Source organism: Peromyscus eremicus, chromosome 14 (genome assembly GCF_949786415.1).
Source record: "Peromyscus eremicus chromosome 14, PerEre_H2_v1, whole genome shotgun sequence".
NCBI lineage: Eukaryota > Metazoa > Chordata > Mammalia > Rodentia > Cricetidae > Peromyscus > Peromyscus eremicus.
The window spans coordinates 24,624,129-24,636,480 of NC_081430.1; the positions used below are offsets into that span (position 1 = coordinate 24,624,129).

At 44.6% G+C, this 12,352-nt stretch overlaps 1 protein-coding gene across 1 annotated transcript; it reads right to left on the reverse strand.

Moving 5' to 3' along the window:
* Positions 1 to 8,922: 8,922 nt before the first annotated feature.
* Cfl2 (cofilin 2) lies at positions 8,923 to 11,531 on the reverse strand. The gene is made up of 4 exons (XM_059279126.1): positions 11,472 to 11,531; positions 10,157 to 10,464; positions 9,962 to 10,038; positions 8,923 to 9,871 (listed from the first exon to the last, which is right to left on the reverse strand). The coding sequence occupies exons 1-4, from the start codon at positions 11,472 to 11,474 to the stop codon at positions 9,759 to 9,761; spliced, it is 501 nt and encodes a 166-aa protein (XP_059135109.1). The 5' UTR covers positions 11,475 to 11,531; the 3' UTR covers positions 8,923 to 9,758.
* Positions 11,532 to 12,352: the final 821 nt, after the last annotated feature.

Genomic DNA, 12,352 nt, shown 5'->3' on the forward strand with positions numbered 1-12,352 from the left:
GGCTGCCGCACCTCGCCCCGCCGACCCTATTGGGTAGCGACTTCTCTCTCACCTGCCACAGCTGTCGCAGCTCTAGTTCCTCCTCTCTCCACCACACACACATTGCTCTACTGCTTATCTTTCCCACCTCTCCATCCTGTATTTGTTGGGCGTAGTGACTCTGGAAGCTGCGGTGTCACACAGTGTACTTTTTTGTCCAAATAGCTTTACATGCAGGTGTTCACAGCATTGAGTCCCTGGTCTGGTTCAAGGTTGCTGGTTTCTTTTTGGGGGAGGGGATTTTGTTGTTTTCTTTTTGGGGGTTGTTTAAGACAGGGTTTCTCTATGTAGACTCAGCTGTCCTGTAACTCACTCTGTAGACCAGGCTGGCCTCGAACTCATGGAGATCCACCTGCCTCTGCCTCCTGAGTACTGGGATTAAAGGCTGGTTTCTAGTTTCTGACATACCATCAATACTGGACCATCACTGAGATTCCTCTCAGGTGTCCTGCTGTTGCCCAGATTCATGGTGATCCTGTGGCTCTGGTTCTGCCGGACTGGCCCCTTCACATGCTCTAGAAGCTCATAGATGGAGTGGATGTTGGGGACTGACTCAAAGAACTGGATCTGGGCCTGTCCTCCTGCTACAGCTGGTAACCATATCATAATGAAAACTACGTTCAGTCCAACTTCAAAGGTCCCCATAGTCTGTCACACTCTCAACCATGTTTAAAAGTCCAGCGTTAAAAGTCTCTTCTGAGATTCATGAAATCACTAAACTGTAATCCTCTGTAAAATCAACATACAATGGCACAGGACATACATTACCATTCCAAAAGGGAGCCTAGTGAGGAAATACTGGACCAAAGCAGGACTGGAAACCAGCTGGGCGGACTCTGCATCTCCGTGTCTGTTGTCAAAGTGCTCTGCAGATCTCCAACTCCTTCCCGCTTTGTTGATTGCAACACACCTCTCTCTCTTGAGCTGGTTCCACTCCCTGTTAACAGCTCTCCTAGGCTCTGGCATCTCCAACATCTTGGGGGTCTCCAAGGCAATCTAGGCTTCACCTTCACAGCTTCACACAATGGCCTCCCTAGGCCTCCATGTAGGGACACCTCCGACACACATCTGGCCTCAGTGGCTTTCCTTAGTCTCAGAATTAGATTCCATAGCCTCTTTTCTTCTGTCCCTGGCTCTAAAGCCAGAACCCTGTGGCTGAAGAGGCCAAATTCTGCTACTTGCTGGGATTGGAACATGGGCCCTTCATTCAAATAAATTTTCACCAACTTTTTGTTCTCGATGGTTTCCTTGACTGCCTAAGGATCGCTGTCCTGAAACTATCTGTAGACCAGGCTGGCCTCAGATTTAGAGATCTGCCTGCCTCTGCCACTGGAGTGCTGGATTAAAGGTGTGCACCACCACACCCAACCCTAAACTTTTTTCTAATTCCTTTTCACAGACTGGAAGCCTAGCTGGGTAGGGTCTTGTCCTGAGGTCACCACTTCCTTTATTCCATTTCACATCAAGCTTTTCTTTAATCTGTTTATCTCCTTGAATACAAGATTTAGCTCCATTCCATTTCCCGGTGTTCCTTTTCTCCTTGAACTGTCCATTTTGTATTTTTTCTTGCTTAGCTTGCTCCTTTTCCTTATAGATCTTCATAAGTGAACACTAATAAGGACAGGACAGAGTCAATACTAGGCTGTTTTGAAATCTCCTCTGCCAATGCAATTAATCCAAGTCCTCAATTTAGCAGCAGGAAGACTGCAGACAAGGGCAAAACCAGCCACAGTCTTCACCAAACTATCACAATAGTCTCTAGGCCACATGGTAATACTCTTCTCCTCTGAAACCTTAGCCAGGCCCCACAATTTTTAAATCACTCAGCACCACTGTCTTCCATGTTCCTACTAGTATAGACCACTAAGTCCCACTTAAAACATTCAGCTCATTTTCTAATCCCAAGTCCCCAAATCCACATTCCTCTAAACAAAAGCGTGGTCAGGCCTATTATAGTAATAACCCCGTTCCTGGTCTTAGTTAAGGTTCTATTGCTGTGAATGGACACCATGACCATGGCAACTCTTACGAAGGAAAACATAAACTGGGGCTGGCTTACAGTTCAGAGGTTTAGTCCATTATTGTCATGGTGGGAAGCATGATTGCATACAGGCAGACATGGTGCTGGAAAGGTGGCTGAGAGTTCCGCATCTGGATCCACAGGCAGCAGGAACAGACAGTGAGCCACTTGGCCTGGTTTGAGCTTCTGGGACTCAAAGCCCTCCCCTTCCGCAGCGGCACATTTTTCTCCAACACCACACCTACTCCAACAAGGTTACATTCCTAATTGTGCTACTCCCTATGAGCCTATGGGAGCCATTTTCATTCAAACGACCACAATTACATTTATGGAGTCAAAGGACAACTCACAGGAGTCAGTTCTCTCCTGTAGGTTCCGGGGATCAAACTCTGGTTGTCAGGCTCGCTAGCAAACATCTTTACCTGCTGAGCCTGTATTCAGTTTTTTTAAATAATTTAAAAGATCACTTTTTAAATAATTGAACCCTAATTATTTTTAGCCTTTTGATTATTTTGAAACAGGGTCTTTCATGTAGCCCAGGCTAGCCTGGAATTTACTATGTATCTGAGGATATCCTTGATTTTCCTGCCTCTCCTCTCTTAAGTGTTGGGATCATGAGCATGTACCTCTCCTGGTTTATGGGGATTGGAATCCAAGGATTTGTGCCTGCTAGGCAAGTACTCTACCAATTGGGCTACATCCTCAGCTATTTTTAGATTTTTAAGACACTATCTTAATACACAGCTGGCCATGCCTGGCCTTAAATTTGTGGTGACCCTCTGGGTGACCCTCCTTGCTTCTGCCTATCAAGTGTTGAGAGTACAGGTATGCACCATGACACTCAGATTTATATTGTATGTATTTTTCAATAATCTTGTTTTCTTTTTTAACCTTTTGTTTGTTGGGTTTTTTTTTGTTTGTTTGTTTTTTTCGAGACAGGGTTTCTCTGTGTAGCTTTGTGCCTTTCCTGGAACTCGCTTTGGAGACCAGGCTTGCCTCTGCCTCCGAGTGCTGGGATTAAAGGCGTGAGCCACCACCGCCCAACAACCTTTTGTTTTTGAGCTAGAGTCTCATGTATCCCAGACTGGCTTTGAACTTATGCTGTAGCTTCCAGGCCTGCCAAAGGTCCATAGTGAGACTCTGTCTTAACAAACAAAGTAACTAAAGGTCTGTATGTGATAACCCAGGCAAGGGATGTTCAAGTACTATAAACTCTACAGTATCCTTTTCTTAAAACTGGTAGGGGTAGCCTGGTACAGTGGAGCGTTCTGGTAATCCCAGTGTTTGGAAAGCTGAGGCAAATGACCAATTCAAGGACATCCTGGGCTACACATAGATCCTGTCTCAAAACAGTAAGCCAGGTTTAGTGCTGCATGTCTATAATTCTAGCATTTATGAGGTGGGGGCAGGAGGATCAGGAATTCAAGGACATCTTCCTACACAGAGTGAGTTCAAGGCTAACCTGAGCTACTTGAGATCCTTGTCTCAAAACATCACGAAATCGATTTCAACACCATGGATAGCACATTTATGACTTTTTCTCTTCTTTTACTTCTAAATTACTTGGAGGCAAAAGGCCAGAGCCAGTCCGGCGGTGGTGGCACATGCCTTTAATCCCAGCACTGTGAGGCAGAGGCAGGCGGATCACTGTGATGTTCAAGGCCAGCCTGGGCTACAGAGTGAGTTCCAGGAAAGTCTCCAAAAGCTACAGAACTCAGAAGGTGGAGGTAGGTACTCTCTGAGTTCGAGGCCAGCCTGTCTATACAGAGAGTCCCAGGACAGTCAGAGCTACATAGAAAAACCCTGTCTGGAAAAGCCCCTCCCCGCAAAGGCCAGATCTCACTATTCACACATCAAAGATACCTAAAATGTTAAAAAGCTATGGACATTAATACAGAAGCTACACTAACTATACTGTATACCTGTTTGTGTGTACATGTGGTATGTACGTGTGCATGACTGTGGAGGCCAGAGGTCAACATCCAGGTCGTTCAACTGCTTCTTTGCCTTAGCTTTTGAGGCAGAGTTTCAGGCTGGCCTGTCTCCATCCACCCAGTGCTGGTACAAGTGTACCTGACTAGGCCTGGCTCTCACATGGGTGCACAACAAGCACCTGAGTCACCCTAGCACCCTATAGATACATTTCTAAAAGCAGATGTTCTCTATCAGCTAATTAGTACTTAAACTATGAGATCAAGTGCAACTGTTACAACAATAGAATCAATGATCTTCAATAAACCAGCCTATTCCCACCTTAGGTTCCAAGTGCTGGGTTATAGGTGTGTGCCACACCAGGCTTTTTATGCCTATGTTATATCTACCTTCCCATTAAAGGCAAGTGTTGAGGTTGGAGAGATGGCTCATCTGTTAAGAGCATTTGCTGCTCTTGCAGAGGCCTTGGATTTGGTTCCCAGAACATTGTGGCTCACAACTTTGTTGTTTACTCTTTTGGGGGGCCTGACACCCAGCTCCCAAATAAATCACACATGGAGGCTTATTCTTACTTATAAATGCCCAGTCTTAGCTTGGCTTGTTTCTTGCCAGCTTTCTTTAAATTATCCCGGCTACCTTTTGCCTCTGAGCTTTTACCTTTTTCTTACTTCTGTAACCTTCCTTTGTTTCTTATTCCGTGGCTGGCCCATGATGTCCTCCTCTTCTTGCTCCCAGATTTCTCCTCCTACTTATCCTCTCTCCTACCTCGCTATTGGCCGTTCAGCTCTTTATTAGACCATCAGGTGTTTTAGACAGGCACAGTAACACAGCTTCACAGTTACACAAATGCAACATAAACAAAAGCAACACACCTTAAAATAACATTCCCCAACACACAACCATCTATTTACTCCTATGCTATTTGTTTCCCTGGACACCAGGCATGTACATGTACATGGTACATGTACATGGTACACACCCATATATTCAGATATTCATATACATAAAATCAAAATAAAGACATCTTTAAAGGTAAAGGTCTAAAGCTTTTTACATTTACCAAGCATTTTCCTGTTTTTATAAAGCATTTCCAGGACTGCCTGGCAGCACAATACCCAGGTTTGATTCCCAGCACTGCAAAACACTGAGTATTGCTAATTTAAAATTCAGATGCCAGATATTGTAGGTATTACCTTCTCCTGTATCATGGCTCAAAAAAATCTCAATCTTACCAACTGTAATGTTGCATATTTTTAATCCTAGCACCCAAGAAGCAGAAATAAGCAGATCTGAGTTTGAGGCCAACTGGGTCTACACAGTGAGTTCCAGGCTGGCCAGGGTGGTAGAGGGAGACACTGTCTCAAACAATGCAAAATTCAAAACCTTAAACCTGTGCTATCTGAAAAGCAAGTTACATTCCCAGGTCCTCATAGTTTATATAGGTTCTCATTTTGTAGTTTTGGTCTGGAACTTGCCGTTACACAGGCCAGCCTCAAACTTGCACTGATCCTCCTGTCTTAAATCTCTTGAATGCTAGGATTAGAGATTTGCACAATTACACCAGCCTTTCAGTAGCTTTTATACTCAGAGAAAAGTGAATGTTCATGTCATTTTGTATATTCTTTTTTAAAAAATATTTTTTCTTATGTGCATTGGTGCTTTACCATACATCCCCTAGAACTGGAGTTACAGACAGTTGTGAACTGCCATGTGGGTGCTGGGAATTGAACCCAGGTCCCCTGGAAGAGCAGTCAGTGCTCTTAACACATTGAGTCGTCTCCCCAGCCCCCATTTGTATATTCTAGCTACTACTAAGTTTGCAAATAAAGTACTACTGAAGAACATAAGTCCCCTCCCCATTTATTTATGAGTGTGTGTGTGTGAAGTCAGAGGGCATCTTTTGGGAGTTGATTCTCCTATCATATGAGTTTAGGAATCAAACTCAGGATGTCAGATTCAGTGGCAAAACCTTGACCCACGGAGCCATCTAGCCGGTGCTGGGGTTTTCTGCTGTAGTCTGTTTTCCACAGCCTAGGCTAGCCTCAAGTATACTGTAACTCTCCTGCTTCAGCCAGAGCGCTGGGATTAGGCATGTGCAACATCTGGATTAAATTTTTTACAAGAGGGAAACCTCTCAATTAGTTTTTCACCACAGCCGAGATTATTCCTCAATGAGAAGGCACTTTTCAAAGACCCCCATAAGGGCTAGAGACAGGCCAGCATTAAAGCATTAGGTCTTTCAGCAGCAACATGGCAGCTAACAGCAGCTATCTGTAACTCCAGTTCCGCAGGATCGGTGGCTTTCTAACCTCTGCAGGCTCAGGCCCTCACATCACACACAGACATACATGTGGGCGAAACACCCACATACATAAAATAAAAAAATACAAACAAATCTTTTTAAAATCCCATAAACTAGCTCCTACAAAGGACCTATACTAGAGACTCTCAAGCCTATGAGGCTCTTGTCATCTGCTAAAAAGGCACATTAAATATATAATGCTGGTCACACTATTTTAATGATGGAAAATAACAGCTGAGAGTCAGTTTAGGACGATGTCACCTGTTCTATGTCTGAAAATGCTAGAATTGCTGCAATACTCAGTGATATTCCTTTTTTTTTTTGTTTTGTTTTGTTTTTCGGGACAGGGTTTCTATGTACAGTTTTGATGCCTGTCCTGAATCTCGCTCTGTAGACCAGACTGGCCTCGAACTCACAGAGATCCACCTGGCTCTGCCTCCCGAGTGCTGGGATTAAAGGCGTGCACCACCATCACCCAGGGTGATACTCCTTTTTTTACGTCATGTAGCCCAGGCTGGCTTGGAATTCACTCTGTAGCTGGAAATGACCTTGAAGTGCTGATCCTGGTCCTAAAACCTCTTGAGTGCTAGGATTTCAGATATGCATGCATCAAGCTTAATCCTGAAGATGAAAATTCTAAAACCTTATCTATTATCATTATGTCTCTGCGTGCATGACATGTCTGCGTGTGTATGCATGCATATGTGCCACTTGTAAGTGTGGAGGTCAGAGGACAACTCTGCAGGGCCAGTTCTCCTACACCTTTTTTTTTTTTTTTTGGTTTTTCGAGACAGGGTTTCTCTGTGTAGCTTTGCGCCTTTCCTGGGACTCACTTGGTAGCCCAGGCTGGCCTCGAACTCACAGAGATCCGCCTGGCTCTGCCTCCCGAGTGCTGGGATTAAAGGCGTGCGCCACCACCGCCCGGCTCTCCTACACCTTTAAGTGGGAATTAAGCTCAGGCTACCAGGCTTCAGCGGCTAGTGGCTTTACCTGTTAAGTATCTCTCTGGCCTGAAAACAGGATTTCTAAATGAAAGCTTATGAACTACAATCCTGAAAAGTGCTCCACATAATGTTGCCTCTTTAACCTATAATCTTAGTTTTCCAACTTTCAATGCTTTAAAATGGAAGTAAACACATCTCAACAGCCTTAAATATTTTCATGTATTTTATTTTTTAAAACACTTATAATTTTGCAAGCTAGCAGTAAAATATTGCTTCAATATTTTACTAATTAGCACCATATACTTTTAAAGCTAACTGGAACATTGTTTCACTGTAAATGATTGTAAAATAAGATATCCAATTATTTTCAACATAAGATCATTAATTAAATTAAATCATTATTTTTTGGCTCTAGGCACATATGTGCACTTTAAAGATGAATTTAATTACGTTAATATATTTGCCAATCTAACCAAGTCAAAGTATCATAGTTTAAAGCAGTACTTAATCTCTGAAATTATTCTAGAAAAGGATATAAGGAAATTGAGAAACCAGCTATAAAAACAAAAAGGCATTCTTTTACTTTTTAGAAATTTCTTAATTTTTGGAAGAACAAAATAACTTGGTGAAAAAGTCCTTTGGTGCAAAGATCAGTTAAACACATTGTTTAGTACACATTACCATTTTCATGCTTCGCTTATTAGCAGCCTTACCAAAAAGCCACGGAAAGGTCTGGAACAACTCACAGGGACAGCTGGAAGGCTGAAATAAAATTGCTTAGTGCTAAAAAGATCCCAAGTCATTCCAATAGTTTTAAATGGAAGCCTAGACATTTAACAGCTATGTTTCAATGTCCTCATCTGAAAAAAACTTTCAAAAAGGTAGAAAAAAAAGCCTAATTATACTCAAATTACTTCCACACATTTTAAAAAAGGATATTTTCATTTCCTATATTCTGATAAAAGCACTCAAGTTCAGAGCCACAACTGACTGCTCACTAGCACGCCTGTCTTGCATACCGGTGGAATCAAGTCCAGTTCTGCCATCTGTGGATGACTATGACAAGATACAAAAGCATGTGTTTGCCATAAATAGCTCTGGCTAATAGCAAAGTGCGCACACTGAGCAGATCAAATTCTCTATAAGGAGACGCGCTGGACCACAGCCAAATCCTGTTACTAATGTTTAAGACCGCTACATCAGTTTTTTTTCCAATTCAATTTGGAAAAGATCATAAGGAATCGTAGCTGAAATGAACATTCCTAAACATCAGAACCTCTAAATGACATTTCACAAATTATTTTCATCATGATCAAGTAATAAAAACATCCTACTTCTACAAAGAAATTATTTAGTAATGTAACTGTGAATTAATATCCTAATGTATCTAGAGAACAAATAAGATACTGGAGTATGCCAAAGTGCAAAAAAAAAAAATTCTAATTTCCATATTATAACAAAGAAATAAATAAACATATTTATATAAGTACCACTCTTTTAATGATTGTATATAAGTGATCTTAAGATATTTTTAAACCAAAGAAATTCAACAATCTGGAAAAAGAGACACATGATGTTAATATTAAAGAAAAGAAAATCTCAAATACCAGTGCAGAGCTTAATCACTGTTTATCCTAAAATTTCACATGACAATTTGCAAAATTTCCAAGGAAAACAAGGCAACGTTCTGTAATATGCCACAATTTTTATTGCAACGTGGCCACTTTTGTGAGGGTGGGGAATTTGATCTCAAAACAATGTTCCATTTAAGGCTCTTGTATACAGAAATTGCCATCATGACTGATATTCAAAATATCTGTAGTGTTTCAAGACTCATACGGTAAACATAAAACTCCTACATGTACTCAGTAGTGTATACTCAGTGGGAAAGCAAAGACATCCACACAGCTATTTCTCTCAAGAAAGTATGCAGGTAGAGGAATGAACACTGAGGTACTGGGATAAATCAATGACACGTAATGAAACTTAATTGGCATTCTTTTTAAGGAATTCAACGCATTTAAAAAAAAGTGCTTTTAAGGAGTCTGTTAGATCTGTGCTGCCGTGTCACAAAACAGGTTTGCCAAGGCAGGTGAGGTGTGCAAACGCTCCAGCGCCTCAGAGAACTGTAATCAAGTGCAACTATAAATAATACTGACAGAAGTTGACCATACGACCAGTGGATAATACTTTCAAGGCATTCAATTAGCTTACCCTCTGTAGTACTCTACCTAAGCTATTCACACTGACAATCACATCCATTGTCACTGTGAGGAAGGCATGGAACCAGTTGTTTTGGCTAAAATAAGACGGGGAAGGCATTCCCTGGGGTCTACAGAAAAGTAACCGTATTAAACAGTCTTATGGCAATCACTGACAGGCTTCTAAATCCATCCATTCATTGTGTTCAAAGGGCCCAGTGGAAAGGGAAGAAACAAAAAAACAAAACCCACTACGGTTCCAGTGGACTGAGCTGGAGAAACGGAAGCCCCTTAAGATGCGATGGCACTTGGCTATTATTTTATAGCGGCTTTCCTTCCAGGGAAACTACCACACTGCCTCCCAGTTTCTCTCCCAGTGTCGAGCGGTCCTTAATATCATCCAAGCCATTCACCTGCCACTCGTGTTTAATACCTACAAAAGAAAAAAGACACATCCATGAATCTTTTTATAACTAAAAAACGTGGTTTTTTTTTTTCTGCACAAAACACTCAATGTTTATACCTGTAAATTTCTTTTTAATGGCATCTTTAGAGCTAGCATAAATCATCTTGCTTTTTAACGGTGCACTTTCCGGAGCCCTACGGGGGAGGGGGGAGAAAATGTTGAAGTTCAAAAGAAAACAAAGGCCAAAACTGACTGTGATAATAATAATCCTTGCATTTTTAAAAGTACTTTTTTTCTCTTGTTTTTACACACCAGAATATAAATACTAGGTCTTCCTTCTTAGACTCTTTTGTTTCGTACGTGGCATCGTACAAAGCATATCGGCAATCATTCAGAGGTAGCAACTTCACAAAGGATGTGTAGGGGTCCTCTATTGTCTCACCAATGTCACCCACCAAGATCTGCTTGGCTTCCTCTACAATTATTTGTCTTTTGTCATCGCTTAGACAGAAGAGAACCGCTTTCTTTCTCTTTTTGATTTCCTCTTGTGTAGAAGATTTTCTTACTTTCATATCATTAAAAACTTTGATGACCTCATCATTCACTGTAACTCCAGATGCCTGAAAAAAAAACGAACAAAGGGACGGGGATTTAGAACAAGTATTTTGGTCTGAACCAAAATTATTGTTTGACTAACAAGGCTTCACTTCAGTCCGCCCAGACTAAAAAAAGAAAGGCACCCACAACGTAAGCAATCCTATTAGATCTGTCACATTTAAACATCAGAAGATAGAGCTGAAATTTCTAACTCATACTGCCCATTCATCCTTCTTAAAGGAGGACGGAGGGGAAAAAAAAAAAAACCAAAAAACAGCAAACGGAAGGTGGGAAGGGACAAATACGAGTTGACCCATGCCTGAAATGTTTCCTATTTCATTGGGTGATGTCAGAGCTTCAGGAGCAGCCGCAAAAAAATACCTTCTGTATTGTGTCAACTCTGCAGACCTTTGGAGAAAAAAAAAAAAAAAAAACAAAAAAAACCCAACCCACTTCGGGATTTCGGTTAATGCTGCTACTATTTATTTTGTCTTTAAACACATCTTTAGCCACCGCCGCTTCCTCATAAGGAAAAGAGAATCAATCCAGTGTAAACTCCAGCCGCCCGCGGCTACAGCAAAGAAAAAAAAAAAAAAAAAAAAAAACCGCCCCGCCGCCCATTGGCAGCCGCTGGGAGAGTAACGGGTCCGGTGGAAAAAGCTTCCTCCCGGCGAGAGAGCCATTTCCAAAGGGCGCCCCACCTGCCCGAGCTGCACTCGGCGCGTAGACGGCGGGGCCTCCGGGACCCTCGCCCGCGGGCTTCCGGACACGTTCCAACCTCCCGGCGCGCGGGCTGCGGCCGGAGGGGGAACCCTCCCGCCCTCCCGCCCTGGGAACCCGCGCGGCCGCAGGCCCCGGGGCCCGCCCGCCCGCCCGCCGCAGGGCCTCGAGCGCGGGGACCCCAGCGCCGGCGCGCCCACCGCACAGGCCCCGGGGCGGGCGGGCGGGCGAGCCGGGGAAGATGGCGGCCGCGCGGGAGTCCGCGCCGCGCCCAGCATCCCCCCCCCCCCAGCCGGCGCGCCCACCTTACCATAGTGCCCGCGGCTGAGGCTGCGGCGGCGGCGGCGGCGGCGGCGGCGGCTCGGGGCTCCGGCTCGGTGGCACTGGGACGAGAAGAAGGAGGGGCCGGCGGCGGGCAGCCGAGAGTGCGGGGCACGCCGGGAGCTGCGGGCGGCGGGCTCGGGGGCCGCAGGGCGGGCGCGGCGGTCACGTGCTCCGGCCCCGCCCCCCGTCCGCCCGCCCGTGTCCTCCGCCTGACCCCGGAGCGCCGGGGCCCCGCTAGCCGGAAAGCGCGCTGGGGGCGGGAGCCCGGATGCCGGCCGGCGGGAAGGATCGCAGCCCCGGGCCATCCCCGGGAGCCTCCAGGCCCCTCACTCGAGCGGTTTGCGGACCCCCGGCGCTGCCCCCGGGTTGGGACGTGAGGAAGCGGGGTGTGGTGGTGGGGGAGAGCGTCTGGCTTCCTTCACCCGCGTTCTCTCCACCGACACGGTCAGGATTGTGACATGTCGGGTCCTTTTTGGAAGACTCCAACTTTGTGTGACTCATTTCGATCTTTCTCTCTTTGTGTGTGTGTGTGTGTGTGTGTGTGTGTCTGTGTGTGTGTGTGTGAGGATCTCCCTGGTAGCCTTCTGCTGGTTTCTGATTCACGATGTAGCTGCAGGTGACCTTGAACGGATCGCCATGCCTGCCTGCATCCTGCAAGAGCTGGGATCCCCAGCGTACACCACCGCCCTGGGGTTAGACCCCCTCCTCTCACTAAGATGGGAATAGACACTATACATATTGCCTCATTTATTGAAGTACTAAACAAAAGCAGGATGATAAGCAGGCTTGTTGTTGGCTCACCCCTGAAATCCTACCAGAGGGACAGGCATAGAGACACCGAGGCCACATATTCATAAAGCTCTGGAG